The sequence below is a fragment of the Lycorma delicatula genome, chromosome 3, assembly GCF_047948215.1.
Source record: "Lycorma delicatula isolate Av1 chromosome 3, ASM4794821v1, whole genome shotgun sequence".
Classification (NCBI taxonomy): Eukaryota; Metazoa; Arthropoda; class Insecta; order Hemiptera; family Fulgoridae; genus Lycorma; species Lycorma delicatula.
Window position 1 is genome coordinate 54,310,414 of NC_134457.1, and position 20,071 is coordinate 54,330,484.

Below are 20,071 nucleotides of genomic sequence, written 5' to 3' on the forward strand. Positions count from 1 at the left end.
AAAAGTTTGAATAAATGGTTTAAAATATTTTTAATAGATCTATTTTTCACTTTTCGTAATTAAACATAAATATTGTGATGAAAAAATGTATCGTTCTTGTTATAAAAAAAAAGAAGAAGAAAAAAGAATTAATATCAATAACAAATAGTGCATGAAATTATTCAGAATAAATTAAAAGTTTTGAAAAGTAATCAACTTTTTTTTCAAAATAAAAAAAAAAAATTAGTATTCTAGGAGTATAGCCAAAATTTTCAGTTTAAAAAAATTTTTCTAAATGTATATTGTAAACTTTTTGTGAAATTTATATTAGTTTACTGTGCGTAGTGAGTGGTTCAATTCAAAATAATTTTGAATTTTTGTGAAGAATAATTATAACCTCCAGTAATTGATTATAATAAAATTTTTAATAGATTAATTTAAGTAAGTTTGAAAAAATTTACTATGTAAACCGATAAGTACGAGTAATAACATAATAAAACAAATAATAATAGTTTATTTATTATTATTATTAAGATATGAAAATTTGGCTTTTGGTGGCAGAAAATTGGAATACCCTAGGCCAATAAAAATAAGGTGAGAAGAAAAAAAATCATTATTTTAAATAATACAATGATTTTCAATGTAAAGTGAAAAAAAAAAAAAAAAAAAAAAAAAACATTACCAGTACAAAAATGCCAAACACATGGAAACTGAAAATAAAATTTAATTTTATAAAGATCGTTTAAAATTAATTTAAAGGTTTAATCTGTAATATCAAAACACAAATGATAGGCAACTATTAACCAGCAGTCAGGGGTGTAATATTTCGGATTCGCTCGGATTGACAAACCCAGCAGTCATAAGTAATATCCTCCGAATAATATCATCCCCGTTTAGAGTATTAGTAGTAGACTGTATAAAACTGTCATCGTAATTTTAATTGAGGAAAATTGTAATCTTTATCAAAGATCCTTTAAAGAATCGGAGAGTCCGAGAATTTTTAACTGGATTTATTATAATTTTTCTTCTTCCCCAAAACTTGTTTGGATTACCAAACATAACTTGTCCAGCAAGGGATCTAAAGATATTATAAATTTTAATTTTATTATTATTTGTCAATTTACAATAAATTAATTAAGATAGGCTAAAAATTCATTGTTCTTATCTTCAAGAATAAATTGATTCAATTTTCTTCAGTCAATCTTTATTAAAATGGTTTGTTTAGGCAGAGTAAATTTCACCTTCATCCTCTGTATCAATTACATAGGCCTATAATATGGCGATGTGATATTCTATTTCATTTTTGATTATGTTCAGCAGAGAATCCATTTAATTTTCTTGAAATTTATGATATGAATTTCAAGAAGAATCCCTTTGCCACAAAGGGATTTAAAAAAAAAAAAAAAAATTAGTGGTTGCACTAAATGGATACATTTTTATAGCAGTATTTTAATATTACTATCTATTCAATATGAGATATATAGGCATTTCAGACATATCAGTATAGGTATTTTAGGTATTCTGAACATCTGAAAAAACTCTAGGTTAAAAGTTTAAAATATCAACTAAAAATTCGCATTATAGTTTGAAAACTACTGGAATAATGAAAAACTGTTATTTTTTTGAAAGATTATTCAGGTAGTGTATTACGAGTATTATAGAGAGATGTATGTACCAGTATAATGAAATTCAGCTAGAATAAAGGAGCCAAACTAGTAACAGGTTTGTTTATCAAGGAGTAAATTGTACGTATTCTGTTGCCTTCTACATGCAATGAGTAAATATCTAGGATCTCTAAGAGCTACCAGAAAATTAAAAATAGTATTTGAATTAACAAATGGAAAAATGAATCTTTCTTATATTTTTATAAAAATATATAATTTTGGTAGAAATTTTTTTTGTGTTTTACCGTTTGTTGATAAAATTCATATTATTCTCGTTGTTAATATTCTGTTGATGGAATTGGATAAATACTACAATATATAATACTCGTTTCAATTATAATTATGTTACAGTATAAGTAGAAATCGGAAATTAAAATAAGAGAGAAAAAAAATGACCTGTGACACCTCTTCTGCAATCTACAATCTTCTAATGATTGTAAATCGATTTTCTAATAAAAAATTATAATTAAAAAAAAAATGTTTTTGAAGTTTACTCTTCAAATCGAAGACAACACAATGATAGTCATAGTTAAGAAGACTTTTGATTCAGAACTCATAATATTGCGAATTGAAAAATGTTGCAACATCATACAATTTTTAATACCAATAATTATTTGACGTTATCTTTTTTTTTTAATAATATAAATTTTTCTTGCTTTTTCTCTTTACCAGTTTCAAACTATATATTTTTTAAAAGAAGTTTCTACGACTTAATTTTACTTTTAGTCTCTCCTAGACTAACATCTTTCAATTTTCTCTTTACACTGAATTTCTAATATGAACCAAGTAAAGATTCTTTAAGATTGAATCGTCTCGATTTCGGTGTTATTACGGTGAGTATGTACATATTCAATAAATGAAATAGAGTACCACTTCCATCTCCATTTCTTTAGTGTTCCCGTTATAGCATTCTTGTTACTTAGTAAGTTATATTAAAGTTTCACTAGAAATTTGTGTTTCGTTATGTATCGCATATAACTGTTTATTTATGGAATCTATGATTAGAAAATATATTAAAATAAATTAATACACCGTTTATCATTATAAAAAGAAAACATATTAGTTCTTTCAATTTCTGGAGGTTATAATAGTGGAATTTCCTTCCAATACCATTGATCTACCTAAAGTCAATTTCTCTCCGCACTCATGTGGCAGAGTAAAACCGAGTAGAGTCATTGATGAGATGATGACGCACGGAACGATCAGGTTAACCATGTAGAACAGTGTCCTTCGGCGAATATTTATGAAGAATGTCACATCGTAATACATTCTGTCCGGACAGCAAGTGTACGGAGTCAGATTCCGGATCGCAGGAACACCTATAACAGACCCCCATTAACCCCCCAAACAGAAAACACTACTCTAAGCCACTACAGAACTAACAGCTGCTAAAAGGAAGAAATACACATTTATTTACTGCTGCTAGTTCACAATTCACTTTCAAATGGGATCCGTGCTACAATACTTTATAGCTGCAATTATTCAATTAACAAATCCTATTTTTTTTTTTTTTTATAAAAAATTTAATTATTACAAATAATAAAATTTATTTGTTTTAGACTAAGATTGCACTACAATTATAAGCTTTTATAATATTTAAAAGAATAATAAAATCATTTACATTGTTTTCATTTAAATAGTAAACGGTGACTTTATCAATTTTTCTCTAATTACAAGTTTTGTAATCTAAGCTTCCCATCGGATATTTACCCTTCGTTGTTTTCAGTTCTTCAAAAATCAAGGGATAATTATATAATTTTATAAAGAAATTTGCTGATATTTCTTCTTATAATTAACATGTTTATTTTTTATTTTACAACCACTACCGCGTGAAAGAGATTTGGGTTTGATCAGGGGTTCTTAATTTGGCCTTTGCTTTTTAAAACAAAGTTATTGTCTAAAACCGTGAAAATAATTCAAAATTTAAAATCGGTTGTCGTAGGAAATTAAAAAAAATTCATTTAGGTACAAACAAAAAATTTAACATGCTATAATTTAGTTGTAAAATTACAAAAATAATCTTTCTGTCGATGTATAAAAATAAATTTAACTTTGTTTCCCGAAATCTGTTTTTTGTTTTCAGATTATTACTGATATTTTTATTGTATTCTGAGATTAGTTAGGTGTTTTATGGCAGAATACTATTCCTAGTACGAAACAATTAGGAATTAAATTAACTAAAACAATGTAATTTTTAACAACTTCATCGCGTAAATCAATATCCAATTTTTAAATTAATTGATACCAATTTAGATCGCTTGGTTCAATTAATTTATTAATCGGTTTATTTAAATAACATATTATTTGATAATATTTTAGGTTGAATTCTTAAGCCATCGAATCGTGAATATAACACGTAACAATCAGGTTATTTATCAATCTCTGTTATTTATTTCGAAAACGCTGTAGAGTAAGATAGAGCGGATCCCATTCGATTGTGTTTTTTAATTTTGTATTTACCTAAGGATAGCTTTTCCCCTGAGTCCGGTGGCAGGGTGAATCCAAGCACGGCCATGGAGGCGATCAGCACACAGGGTACTATTAGGTTGAAAAAGTAGTAGAGCGTCCGTCTCCTTATAATTATGATAAATGTTATATCTATGTAAGGTTCGGGGCAGCAATTGTAGTAAATTTCGTTCCTTTTCCCGGGAACACCTGGAATAAACAGTGAGAGGAAGGGAACTGAGCTGAAAGAGGAATTAATAAAAAATATAAGAAATAAAACTTAAAAAAGAACAACAATAACACAACGATTACAGAAAGTTTTTGTAGTTAACACTTTCATATTTTATTTTAACATCGTTGTAACAAAACACACACTAATAATTTTTTAAATAAAAAATAAAAAAAAATAAAACACATTTATCTTTATATGATCTTGTGTATATCACCTAAAGATAGTCACATTTAGCTATACAAACATTTACATGATGTGTCTATATAAATATCTTTTAGTTTATGCAGTGTTAATCGATTGTCAGTAAAGTATATAATTAATTAAAACTCGTCATTCAATTTGATGAACGAAAAAAATTTAATATTTCATATTACATTTCTTGTGTTTTATGCCTGCTTGTATGTTGAACGTATAATAAAGAAATACATAATGTAAATGTGGTTTTTTAAACCGATATGAGTTTTGTTTTTGCAAAAACTACCAGATTACAAAAAAAGTTTAATGAAGCACAGAATTTAACAAAGAATATTATAATTAAAATTTAATTATAGAGGAATAAATAATTTTTTTTAGGGTTAAAATAATACTTTGTTGTAAAATTACGGTATCAATTTAACCAATATTTCTGGAATTAAAAATTAAATATGTTATAAAATTAACAGTACTTTTTTTATTTATTCTAATTTGATATTCAATTGTCTTACTGTAGTTAAGTTATATATTTTCTAATACGAATTAAAGAAAATTAAATTATCGTGGGTAATTAATAAATTGTAAAAAAAATAAATATTTTATATAAAATTAGCATATTTTTTATTTGTTATATTGATCAGTAATATCTACTTTTTATTAAAATTTATTAAATAAATAATTAAAACTTTTTATCCGGTTTTTAAAATAAAGATTTTTTTTAAATGCTTGATATAAACAGAATAAGTAGGTCACACTTCTGACCCATATATCTGAGCTCCATAAAATCCAGCTTGCAACAATTGCATATTCCGTATCTAGAAAAAAATAATAACACATCAATCTCTTGAGGGTAATCAACTGCGGATGATTACTTTTAATAGGAATCTGTTAGTATTAATAGCATACTGTCAAAGAATACAATAATAGCAGTGATGATTTTAAAATAACCACAACTAGTATTCAGTGAATTCAATTAAAAAACTGTGGATTGTTCTCATTTTATTTGCACAATACATTCATTGATTAAAAAAAGAAAAAACGACATTATAATCTGCTATAATATAAAATACTTTATTAATTTTTTTTAAAGAAATTAGATTATCTTAAAGGAATAAAATGTGTATTAGGAATTAATTTCCAAACTTTGTTCAATAGGATTTTTTTTATAATTTCATATTCTGACATTTATAATGTTTTGGTTAGTATAAATATTGAGTAGAATTAGTAACATAGGCTATATCGAGTTAGTTTTTAACGAAAACCGAAATTTTTATTTATATATTTTATCTACAGGTTCTAATTTAAAAATTTTGTAAAAATATAGTAAATCTTTTATACATTGATCAATTGATTGTCATATGTAAATGGCTAAAAATGTAGTTTAATTTAACATTTTCATAAAGATATTTTACAGTCCAGGCGGTATCTGTTTTGGGTTGGATTTTTTCTATATGATCGCTAATTTTTGCTTTAAAGTCTCCGGAATATGATAAAAAATGATTATTTCGTTATCTACCAGTTGGAAAAGGTGTGCTTAAATTTTTATTAAACAAAACGTAAAAAAAATCGCAAAATATCAATTTTTATTCTATTTCCCTTGATGACTGTTCATTTTAGAGAAAGTTTGGGAGAAAGAAAAAAGTTTTGTTATTAAATTTTACACACAATATCGTAGGTTAAAAATTGAAAAATACGTTATTATTGATGCAAAAATAGCAATAAGTGTCTAAGAAATGGAATAAAAAAAGCTGATTTTTTGGAATTTTTTTTTATATACATAGGACCTTCAGATTTTTCCTTAAAAAACTTTTTGATACATAAAGCAACACGGAAAATTTCAACAAAATTTGACAGTCTTTAAACAGTAATTTTGCAATCCAGATTTAAAAAAGAAAAAATGCAATTTTTCCGAATTGTGTAGCGCCTGAAATATAGTCTCTAGATTCTTGAAAATTTAATCACATATAAAAGAGTACTCAAACTTTCAAATGCATTTTGAAAAATTTTAATGGGGTAATTAGAAGAGCCTAAGGAATTTTGCAAACATACTTGCAATTTGTTGCTTTTAAAATATTTAATATCTTTACGAATTTTTATATAAATTAATTTTAAAGAGGACACCTCGAAAGTACTCTGAAAGATGCTTCTTTAAAAAAAGTTTCGATTCTTTAATTATCTCTGAGATATAACCGGATAAAAATACCGCCATTGTGCAACATTTGAAATAAATTATTATTGATAAATTAATAGACCAATATTTAGCAATAATTCGCGTTTGCGAATTATTGCTATATATTGCTTATATTTGAACTTTTTAGCTTACAAGACACCGATTTAAAAAAAAAAAAAAAAAAAAAAAAAAACAATAATTGTGGTTGTTAAAATTGCACGTATGTTTATATAAAACCTTTTTTCTAAAATGAACAGTTATCGAGTTATTTAGGGTAATAGGAAAAAAAAATATATTTTTGTGATTTCTTTACACTTTGTTTAATAAAGATTTAAGCATACCTTTTTCAACTGGTGCATAACAACATAATCATTTCTGATGCTATTCCGGAGGCATTAAAGCAAAACTTAGTGATTGTGTACAAAAAGTCCAAATATGCCAATTTGGAAACAGACATTTATGGATAGCCGGAGTATTATGACAAACTGTGAGTAGATAATTACTACATTTTTAATACCGCTTAACAGCAATATTCAAATCTTGTAAAATATGTTATTAAAGTAAATTCCATTCCTTTTCTCTAATAAAATAAATATTTTTTTACATTTATTATTATTATTCGGGTTTTTTTAAATTAAACTTTTTTGTTGTATTCTTCTATTGTATTTACGGGTCCTAATAAGCTGAGTTTCTTTACTGATAGAATGATAAATTATAACTTTTTAAATTAAAAATTTGAATTAGAGATAACAAATTTTTGAGTTTATTTTTATTTACCGAGTAATAAATTTGTTTTTACTTTGGATTTTCCTGAATATTATATTTTGCTTTTAAAAACCTACCAGCAATTTTGTAAGAAGGTATAAAATATAATTTTATATCATTTAATATTTTTATACTATAATATTATTACGTAAATAAAATATAGCCTAAATTCAAATGCAAAGTAAAAAAAAAAAAATTGATACGATCTTTAAAGTTAATTATTATGTAAATGTTTGTGTGACATTCGAAAAAGAATAATTTTATTTAAAATAAAAAGAAAATCACTTTCTGTAAAAGTTGTTTAGAAGAAGATAGAAGAGAGTGAAGAGGAAATTATATTATTCATAAATTATTTAAAATTTACAATAATTAATTTATAAAGAATTAATTATTTTAAAATTACTCCTTTTAAATTTTAATAAATTTTTATTGATTTGTTATATATCGAATTAAGGATTTTACTTGAAAATATATATGATTTATTACTTAGTTATAAGTTTATATAATGTTATTTAAGATTAATGTTTTTAGGAAAGCCACGGTTTATCCAATATTGTTTTTACATTTAAAATTATTATCTATGCTATTATTTATTTTATTATTATTGTGAAAAATGAGAAGGAAAAGATCTTTATGTGATAGAAAACGAGAACGGTACAGTGAGTTGTAGTCGGAAGGGTATTGCAGGGTGGTTGAAAAGTATTGGAAAAAGGGAGTAGACATGTTTGATGCTGTATCTGGAGCTTGGATGAGAGAGGGGACCCTCCTATTGATTTCAAACGCGCCTGCCACCGGCAGTGACTCATATGCCATCTACTGGGCTTTCCTAAAAACTTATCTATCTTCATTTTCAGAGAATTTAATTAATTAATTTTTGTACGGTATTTCATTATTGTAATAGTATCATTAGTTTTTGTAATGACTAATGCCTAATAATTAATGGATGTTAATATTTTTTGTGATCTTTTTAATACGGGATAAAATAAAATTTATTTATTGTAGCATTAATAATAATAATTTTCTTGAGTCTAAGATAGTATTATGTTCATCAATATAAAAATTTAATAAGGTTTAACTATAAATTTAATAAATAGAAATCTATAAAAAAATATCACACAGGTGTTCATATATTAAAAAGACTTAATTTAGTAAACCATAATAATTTTAATTAGCTGAGAATAAATAAAAAAAACTTTTTTCGTGATGAATATTTAGTTTTTTATAGCTATTTTTAGATAATGAATTCAAGGCTCTCTCTCAAGGCTCTGGATTAATGGTTAATAGTTCAGTTACTGGTTAATAATTAATGGTTAATAGGGGTTGATTCTTTTCATTCTGCCTGATGGAAAAGGTCATTTCTTTACAGATAGGTGCTTCTAATTACTGAAAGAAAATAACTTTTTAGTTACAATATTTATTTTAGCTAATGAATGCAATGTTGGAAATGATTAATATAGAGCACCCATAGTGGTAAAAACGATCTTTCTCCTTAGGAATCGAGCGAGAGAGTCTACGTAATGTACTGATGATAATGTTAAAAAGACTTCAAATATTCTCAGGGTATGTTTTTAGGTCACATAGGTCTTGTAAGGATGAAGTTTTATTTCCCTCGTTATCCTTATTTTCGATCCGGAGTTGCAAGAGATCAGATCATGGAAGGTCTATTCTAAGAACCAAGGATTTAATGAGTTTATAGGTTTATCGAAGTCTATACATCCATTGTATCCTTGCTGTCTACTCGTGGGAGTGACTGCTATGCACTGAAATAAGGGAGAGTTCATTGTCCAGTGAATCCACAGTGAATAATCACTTACGTGCATATCGGGTAAAGTCAGTTTATTTACGTTCTCCTAAAATATAAATACAATACAAGAATATGACAATGGGATAGAAATCTACAGTTTCATAAACTAATAACAGTTGAAAGCATAGTCTAACGTTATAAAAGTAAATTTTTATCGACTGTTTACAAACAATTTTACTCTAAATTTCTAGTAAGGTAAAACTGTGAAACATTCAAATGGAAAGTACTCTAACTATTCAACTGTTTTCTATGAGAATTTCATTGAAGTGATAATCTATTTTTTATTTTTAGGTTTTGTTAAATAACTATTTTAGTAAAATAATTCTTGATACTAAATTGGTTATTTTATATTTATACGTAAAATTAAAATATGATAATATTATTTTTATTTGATTCCTCACAGACTCTTGTCTGAAGTTATAATGCATTTGAAACTGAAAAAAAATGAAGTTATTTAAAACAAATTGAAAAAAATGGGTTAGTATTTGTTAGTTTTGATTTCTTATCATTTGATCTAGAAGTTTTAAAAAACGAAAGTTATATTTCCGAAATGAGAAAGTAAAACATATTAGTTTGATGGTATGACTCAATTAAAATATGTTCTTACTCCAGTTACACAGGCAACATAATTATTTACTAATCTATGAATCGATTTCATTTTAATATTTAATGTAATTTGAAAACTTAAAATTAATATAGGAGTTTATTGCGTTCTAATTTATTTAGGTAAAATCTAATAATCCATAAGTTTAATGTTCCCTATAATTTTTCTTTTTATTAGATCACAGCATATGACTAGTTAGTTAATGTTGTTTAAAATAATAAAATTTATAAATAAAAAACTTTTCAGCGACTAGTATATAAATAGGATTTTTTTTATTTGTTGGTAATATAAATAGATGAACACCTTGTGATGTACATCTTACATATAATACATTTTTTTCATCATATTAATGGGATATAGAGAGATAATTTCTTATACTGTTAGTAGTTAATCAAAAGAATATACAGTTATACTTTTTTCAATTTTTACCAAAAAAAACTTGGTATTAATGAACCTAAAGTAATCATTTACATAGACACATTACAACCACAACATTAATAAAAAAATAAATAAAATTGTGCATTATTTTAACATAAGTAAATAAGCATGCAACATACATTACACATACATACACATAAATTTAAATATGCTTAAATATATATTTATTAAATTCCACAGATATATTTTAAGTTTAAATTTGTTAATACGCAATAAAAAATAATCTACCTTTGAATTACCGATATTGCAAATTCAGCTGGATAGAAAGATTAACCATTATCCCAAAACATAATATGTATTACATATTTTAATGAAATTTACAACATAGTAAATTTGTCAATACTTTCTGTAAAATATCTGATTAATATATCATATATTTTTCCTTTAATTTGGAATAGTATTTATAATATTTTTGAAATCAATCGAAATTTGCTCAGGTTCAGTATAATAAAATAAAAACCTGCATAAGCTTATGCAGAATATTTAATATGTGTTAATACTTATTTATAATGCACAACTAGTTACGTCTAGTTAATCGAATAGCTTCTCTTATATACTATTATGATTATGTATGACAAAATGAATTTAATAATTTTCTCGTGGAATTGAACACTTGGATTATATCAGATTTCTTTCTTCTTGATTTATACCAGATTTATCAATAAAAACGAAACCATTTCTTTATCATAATACTAACAAAACTGTCGACTTGTCTTATAGGTAGACTAATGGATTAAAAAAGTACATCAACATTCTTCAGAGTGTTCTTTTTTATACTACATTGATAAATTAGTTATTGTAGCAAAGGTATTTTTTGTCATATTCAACTTTGAAAAATGTTATTTCAATGTACATTGAATTTTACTTTTCATTTTGTATTGAAAAGATAATACAAACAAACATTTATAATAACAGCAGGTTTTTATCCAAATTATTGAATGTTAATATGATATTGATTTTCATCAGTGAAATGTGTGCAATACTACGAAGGAAATGACCAAGTATAATCTAGTGGTTATGGATCATGAGTTTTATAAATGCTGAATATTATTTAATGAAAAGTCATCCTCGGTATCTATAATTAGAGATAACAGTAAGTTAAAAAAAATGATTATTTGAATCGTGTGTTTTTCATTTAATATTTATATATATATTTTTTGTATTGGTAATCATGAAAGTTTGATTTCTTATTTCAGATTTTTCAGTTTATGAATTTTGAAATAGTTCGAAGAATTTTTATGTTCATAATTTGTTAAAATGAGTGAATATTTCATTATCTAAGTTTCTTCTTATTTGACATAATGTTCGACTTTTGCTTTTATTTTATTCTTTTCTAATCATATCCCAACTGGTCGTTGTACTTTTCCTTACATTTCTTTTTGGAAACGTATAAAGACAAATCGTTACCGATACTCATTCTATTTTTCTTATCTTAGCTCATACCTTTGCTATTGATATTTATATTTTTTATCCGCTTTTAAAATATCGATCCCCTAATTATAAATGAAAATGTACTATTTGTTTATCTCTGTATATAAAAGGGTGAGTATATTTTTTGTAGCAAAGCAAAAAATTAATCATTTTACATTAATTTCTCATTTTATAAAATTATACAGAATATAAAGATTATGTTTGTATTATTTGGACATTTCCGTATCTTGTAACAATATTGTTAAATATTAGTTTATTGTGATATATACATAATTATCAAACAGTTAAAATCTAACGAAGTTAATATCAAAAACCTGACGACAAAGTTATTATACTTTCCTGATATTTAGTTATTTACTAATGAACAATAGAAAGTAATAATAATAAAAACATTCAAAAAATTGATATTTTTTATTTTCCCTACCCCCAATATTAATCATATATATATAAAATATCATCATATATAAAATATATAATATAATTTGTTTCTCTATCCCAATATTATCGCCAAAGTATTTTTTTGGGCCATATTTTTTTTTTTTTTAATGGTAAGATACAGGTGTACGCATGTACTGAGCTTAATACAAAGTGAAGTTATGTTTGCAGAATTTTGACAAAAGTTGACCCCAAAGAAAATATCTACTCCACCCCTTGGAGATATTGACTCTAAACTTTTACCAACAAATGGTCCCATACACCAATACTTTGTGCCGAATTTCATCAAAATAGTTTTATCCAGTCAAAAGTAATTACGCTTCAAACACGTCAACACACGTACATAAGTGCATACGTACGAACATTAACTCCCTATTTTTTTTGTTTTTTTGGAATTCCTAGGTTGTGAAACGTAGAGCACAGTTCTAGTGCTAATAAAAAAAAATGATATTGCTAGATTACTTACTTGTCAGTTAATAATAGTAAAAACAACTACTTCGCTTGATCCAAATGGGTTTAGTAAAATAGCTATATGAAAAAGATCACTGTCGCTGTGATTTACCAAACCTTACCTATAAATCCTATTTTTTAATTAATTGAACGTAAAAGTTTGTCGGTATTAACTGTAGATTGTTTTATAATTTAATGTGTTCAATATATAAATATATTCTAGTTAAAAAAAAATTACGTGATACTTTTCACAAAATTTTGTAATCTAGATAAAATTAAAAGAGAGGGATCAAGATTCTGTAAAGTTTATCGATGATATTTTATGGCAAAATTTTATAGTTTTTTTTTTTTTGAAAAGAGGCAAAAAATTTTGGAAGAGAAATTTGTTTCTATAACACGTAATTTTATTCTTAAAATTTGTCTTTAGTATAAGAAAAATAACTTAGGAACTATATAAATTAACCAAATGCTAATAACTTAGCAACTACTCAGGTTGGCAACTTAGCAACTACAGCAATGACTCAGGTTGGAGGTATGTTTAGCCTGTGACTGGGTAAGACCAACCCTTTCAAATTTAACTTTAACTTTCAATTTACTTCAATAGTGCAGTAGAAAATTTTCAAAATAAATTAAACAATGCACGACCTTATTTAATTATAATAATTTGACAAAAAACTTCTAAAAACATAATTTTTGTGACAATTGCGTATTAACAAATGGGATTTAAAATAATTAATTCTTGATATTTTCTGTTGTTATACTGAGAATAACATGTATATATAATATATAGCTTTAAAACTTTATTAAATTGTATTTAATATATAGTTTTTTCTTGATGAATTGGTGCTAAATTTTATAAAATATTTAACAAGTGTCCATTCAAATAATATTTATAATTGATTATTCGTGATTATTACTGGTACATCCTCACTAGCAATATCAACAAAACACAGTTTTCAACGGTTTACTTTAGCAAATAGTGAGTGTACTACACAAATTAAATCAAGTGCACCAGTGTAAACGAAGTGAAACATTAAGTCCAGTAATTAATAAATGATATTCTTTGAAAATATTTTTGTAATGCATTTATCTTGATATCGTTCTTCTATTGTTATATGAAAAATAGAATAATTAAAATTTTAACAATAATTATATACCTATGGACGGATTTAGTATAATAGTTTAATTTAATTGTGATAATTTATAACTAAAAGACTAAAGAGAATATTTTTTTTTGCTCAATAACAATTATAATTACTATCGGCTCTCTTGCGGAGCCATAAGTTAGTTTCCTGACAAAAGCACGTGATAAGAAGGTCCTTAAGGAACCCCCAAAATAAATAATACACAATAAATAGTTGCAAGCAAACTTAAAGTCAAATATGAAATTTCAAGCTGAGTCATAAATCACAAACCATTAATTTCAGCACCATATAGTTCACAAAACAAACATTAATAACAAATAAAAAAGTGAAGTAACAAGGAATTAGATACGACACCACTAAACTTGACGGTGTTAGATTCCAAACTGTTACGCAGACCCAAAGTCGAGTACATGGGCTCGTTTCAACCGTCGGACGTCTCTGCTGTTATCGAGTAGATTAATTGCAAAGTGGTTTACATGATTCTCAAGCCTCTGCGGGTATTTGACATTGCGCTGTTGTGCAATCTCACGAACCGATGGGAGCTCCAGATAATCGTTCCGCGTAAACCATGGAGCTTCGGCAATTATCCTCGCTACTTTGTTCTGAAATCGTTGTATAATTTCCACATTACTAGTACTAGCCGTTCCCCACATTCTACACCGTACGTCCAGATTGGGCGCAGGATAGCCTTATAAATTATGATCTTGTTGGATAACGTGAGGCCTGAGTTCCTCCGTAGCAGCCAATGAAGTTCCCTGTACTTTGCGTTTAGCTGTTTCCTCTTCATCCTCACGTGACACTTCTAGGTCAAACACCGATTCAGGTGAAGTCCCAGATACCGCACAGTCACCGTTTGCGGGATCAAAACACCATCGAAGTACACACCAGGACAGTCACTTCTCCGCATGGCAAATGTGACGTGCCTGGACTTATCTTGATTAACCTTAATCCTCCACTTTTTCTGCCACACGCACACACGTTCCAGCGCCATTTGTAGGTTCTGCGAGGCTAGGCCAGGGTTTTCGTTACGGCCAGGATACGTGGCATCAGTGAACGTGGCAACGATGCAATCATCCAGGATCGTAATGTTCGCAGCGAATATGGAATACAACACAGGGCCCAGCATAGAGCCCTGAGGGATACCCGATCCAATCTCAAAGAACCTTGAAAACTCGTCATTACATTTCACCTAAACAAAACGCCCCTCAAGATGATTCCGCAAGACTTGGAAGTAGGGTTGAGGAAGTTGTAGCTTTAACTTGTAGAGTAAGCCAGGTACCTTATCTAAGTACTGTTGGATGTCTAAGAACGCCGCCGAGCAGAATTTCTGCTCCTCCAGAGACCCACTGATGACTCTATGGGATTATTTGATTGTGGAATGGCCACACCTGAACCCAAACTGATGGTCCGGAATTATCTACTTACTCTCCAACACTGGCCTAAGCCTGTGCAGTAGTAGCTTCTCAAACAATTTAGATAAGACCGGTAACGGGCTAATTGGTCTGTAAGAAGAAACTTCCTGTGCAGGCTTCCCTGGCTTAAAAATCATTGCCACCTGCGACACCTTTCATTCCGCTGGGAAGTAAGACGTCCGCAGAACAGCGTTAAACAAATTCCTGATGTACTCGATGCCTTTAAGGAGTAGAATGACAAGCATTTTGTGCGTCACTAAGTCAAAGCCTGGGGCCTTCCTTAATCGTCTTCCTTGGTAGACTAATTTCAGTATCTCCCTTGCAGAGATCGGTTTAATCGGGAAGCTGATTGGCATCGGGCTCTCAAGGAAGTCGTTAATATCCACATCACCGGGTCCCTCTGCTTCGTGGGGTTTGAACGTTACCTCTAAGTGTGAAGCAAACAGATCGGCCTATTCTTTGTCAGTCCTCGCCCACGATCCAGTACGCCTCTGCAGGGCGGGGAGCGTTCCTGATGATCGTTGCAGTCTCTTTGTAGCCTTCCATAAGGAGCATCCATTCCCATTCAGGTGAGAAAGATTTCCTAAGTACTCCTTGAATATCTCGTCCCTGATAGTCCTCAACAACTTCCTCACCCTCCGCGCTGTCCTATTAAGAAGAGTCCTATCTTCTGGTCTTCTGAAACGCTGCCAATTCCGCCGAAGATGACGCTTCGAGACAATTAGTTTTGTCACTTCCCTCGGATAAGTATTGTCTCTGGCTGAGTGCAAATCATTAGGTGTAGACCGCCATGCTTCCTCCTGCATGACTGACGTCAAAAAGTACGTCGCGTGATCAACATCCCCAGGGGTATCGAGTGGAAACGGGTCAGTCAGTTTCTCTTCGATCCAATCCTGGTAAGAAACCCAATCCATTCGTCTCGTATGAAGAATAGGTCTCTCTTTCCTCCTTAGCACCGTATTTTTGCATATAGATTTTACTCTTTGCGCAAAAAGAAATGTTAAAAAATATCATCATTGAAACGATGTTACGAAAAAAATAATAGAAAATAGACTGGTTGATAACAATTTAAACTTCAGGTTAGATGGAAAGAAATGTATTAGGTACATTTAGAGCATACAACAAATTCGGAGGAGTATACATTAAAATAATCAGTAATCTGATATTAAGGAGAGCTTAGGAGGTTATAAGCAATATACTTGTAGATGGTGATTTATGATTCGTCTACTACTATTGAAAAAAAATGTTGAAATTAAAAATTTGCGGCAACAATAAAAGAAATAAAGAATTAAATTATAAGATTCAAGTAGCTCAGAAAAATGATGATGACCTTTGGGTTGTATTTTAACCGTATTCTAGAGCAAGTGGTTAAAGACTTCTAAATAACTGCAGTTTCTTGATTTTGGTTTCATCAAGTAATTGGAATGTGTTTAAAAAAAAATAAAATCAAATTAACAGATTTAATGTTTCTCTTCATTTTGTGCAAATGTGATGATTATTTTCATTATATCAAACAGTGATTTATTAAAAGTTTAATATACTATAATGTACATAGGCTAGAATATACTGTGCCAAATTACACAAAAGAAAGCAATCTTTCATAGTAAAATCGAAAAAACACAGACACTTACTTATTTATAATTTCCTGCTGTAAATCATTTTTCCACTAAGTCGATATAAAAAATTGAATAGTGATATTCATTATTAAAAACTATCTAATATTATGCATTTAATTAATATCAAGTATTTTATAAAATAATTTTTCTTTATTTCTTTTCTGCAGAACTAATTAATTAATTTTAATGTATTTTTAAAAGTGTACAGTAGATTTTTAAAAAATTAAACAAGATTTAGATTAAAAATATTTTTCTCTTATAAAATTAAATTAATATGTATGATATTGTAATATCATACGATGTGCTATTGAAAAGAAATCTTTACTTATTAATTTAATTTTCAGCTTTTTTTGCACTTCTAATCATTTAACAATAATACATTTTCTCTAACAATAATGACGTTTATTAGTAAATTTAATTTTAAATATATATTAAAACTACAAAGTTGTCATAACTATAAAGATATAATGTAATATTATTTGATTCATTTAATTATATATTTAGCAAAGTACATACATATATAGCAAAATATTTTCTCTGAGGATAGTTGTATGAAATAATTGTTTTACGTAATTTAAATTTGTATTTAATTAAACAATTATAAAAACTTCTGTTGTTTTATATAAAGTTCTTTTAGAAAAATAATGAATATAACGAATGTTTTTGAATTAAAATAATATTTTACTTCAGCTAAAAAAATAAGGTAATTAAAAACGTTACAGTATATAGGGTATTTCCAGATTATCGGATACGTATAAATATTTTACAGGTCTTGGCATCAATAAGAATTAAAATAAAGATTACTACATGACGCAGTATATTTGAGTATTTGACAGAGTGCTGAGAAAACTGAATAAATAACTGCTCACATCATTATAAACGAACTAAAATATAATGAAAAATCAAGAAACTATTTAAATTGATCTCCTCTTTTAATATTACGACAAAAAAAGACTGCTGTAGTTATAATAATCTGTATTTAATACAAAGAAATCTCATAGTTCTGGTTTTTTTTATGATATAGGCATAAATATCAATGCTTACACTCTTATTGGAAGGTGTAGGTATTGACCTCGCTCCCGAAAGCGAACCAGAGGAGAGAGAGATAGGGTATGTTTTCATTAAAGACTTATTAAATTTTTTATTGATTTTTGAGTAAATCAAGAGGACGTTGAGTAAACTGAGTTATGGAACAAAATTGTGATTGTTGCGATCAACATGGAGGGGGGTGGTGTAGCAACCGGAAGCGTCACAAGGAGGGTGTCTTCCCCTAAGGGGATGAGATGTTGCGATCAACACTTGTTTTGTTGGTATGAGGATAGAATTTCTAGTGGGATCGCGCTTCCACAAATCGGTTATTTGATAGTTGTTGAGGGTTTCAAGTTATGGTAGGTGGTCGTGGTTGGAAGAGGCTATACGAAGGCGATACTATAATGTGTAAATACATTGATGGAAATGTCTGCCGAGGCATTTTGCATCAGTGGCATCCTAACAGAGGCCAAAATGATGATTGTGGTGTGTTGTCAACGGGTGTAAAAGGCTCCTGTAAAGTCCGTTCATGGCGAGAATCGGAGGGGGTGATGTGGTGACCAGGATGGTCACAAGTCATCTCTACGGGGTCAGGATGTTTATGTTGTAACAATTTTTCTCTATTATCATTTTCAGTGGCTGAAAACTTACTCTGAAAAGGAGGGAAAAATGTGGCCAGAAAAAAACGAAAGAAGTTAATTAATTCAGCCAGGTACTTACAAAAGTTGAAATATTGTTTATTATATGTTGTAAGAGAGTAAATTATGTTGTTTAGTTTTCTGAGTTTCATTCTTGATAAACAGACTACGTATTAATAGAGTATATAGTTTTTTTTCTTTATATGAATAACTAATTTGATAAGCAGGATTATTTTGTGCCCTTTTTGTGCAACATTGTGCAGAATACATAATAGGTGCTATAGAGCACTAAATGTGTCGTGCAGAAAAATAAAACATGCAGTAATAAACTGCATAGAATCAATTTAATAATAAAAAACATCTTGCGTATCATTATAAAAAAGAATAATGGAGTTTTTAATGAAAACAAAACAATACGTAAATAAATAGTTGTTTTCAAGAAGATATACAGAAATAATAGTCTGTGTTTATTAAAAAATAAATATAGAAATGGAATACATGCTGATAAAGCATTTACAGATCTACAAATTAAAAATTAGTTCTGATGAATTTTATTAAATTACTTAAGAATTCAGTTACAAAAACAAGTGTATTTCTTTTTCAGTTTATAACCTTTATTATACTTTGGTTTGAAATTAAGAGTAAATTACCTTCTAAAAAACCGTTTCGTAATTTTATTATGAAAAAAACTTTTGTATAAATGCAAAATTTATTAAAAAAAAAATAATCTCAAAATATTGATAATTGTATTAATTGGATATTGTTCCCCAAAAATTATTTATCTTTTTTTCTATGAAGTTTATATATAATCCGTGTAATAAGGATTTTATATACGCAATGGAAAAATAAAATAAATTTGTTATTAGCTTAAATACTATTGATTGTCTCAATAAACCGTAAGAAGGCATATTTAAGAATTAATAATATTTTCATTTAAGTTCTGTTCAAGATATTTTGAATCAAATAATATGTACAACGAATGTAATCTTAAATCATGCATTATTAAATACAGCAAGCTTTTTTTTTGTCCCTCATTTATGTAACGTTTGAAAGAATAAACCAAAATAAAACCTGTTACCTGAATTATTTTTCAGCATTTCTTACCTAGAAGATCCCATTCCCCATTTGTTATAAAACTACTAATATCTCCACCACCTTCGTCTTGAAGCTGAAGATCCAACTGTAAAAAAAAAAATCATAATAATAATAATAATAAAAATTGTAAAAAGATAATTACATATATACAGGCTAAATTTGTTACTTTATTACAGAAACAAGCGGCTGTATAATTTAATTTTATGACTGTTCGGAACATTTCTTTATTATAAGATATTAAATTCTTTTCTTATTTTATCATCTATTAATATTCACACTATTCTCTCTGCTTTATACATATAAATATAATTTATATTTTGAGAAAAATTTGATAGCTATTTACTGTGTTTGCTTTCAATAAGGTTATGTAATAGGACTTAAATTATATATGGTGGGAAGTGATGTTGATTTTAGATGAATCAATTCTAGAAAACAGTACAATCCCCTATGAATGATTGAATTATTTGTACTAACATTTTAAAAATATATTTATTTTACTTCGGATTAGTTGTTTAGATATTACAGCT

At 27.7% G+C, this 20,071-nt stretch overlaps 1 protein-coding gene and 1 long non-coding RNA gene across 2 annotated transcripts in view; one reads left to right on the top strand and one right to left on the bottom strand.

Annotated features, from left to right (window-relative positions):
- The window catches only part of LOC142321604 (uncharacterized), an 816,200-nt gene that overhangs the window by 491,156 nt on the left and 304,973 nt on the right, over positions 1-20,071 (top strand). The window lies entirely within an intron of this gene.
- The window catches only part of LOC142320749 (neuronal acetylcholine receptor subunit alpha-7-like), a 154,924-nt gene that overhangs the window by 30,480 nt on the left and 104,373 nt on the right, over positions 1-20,071 (bottom strand). The window contains exons 7-8 of the mRNA XM_075358742.1: positions 19,554-19,629; positions 4,104-4,298 (exon numbers count right to left, since the gene is read on the bottom strand). Coding sequence (XP_075214857.1) covers positions 4,104-4,298; positions 19,554-19,629 — 271 coding nt within the window. The remainder of the gene's footprint in view (positions 1-4,103; positions 4,299-19,553; positions 19,630-20,071) is intronic.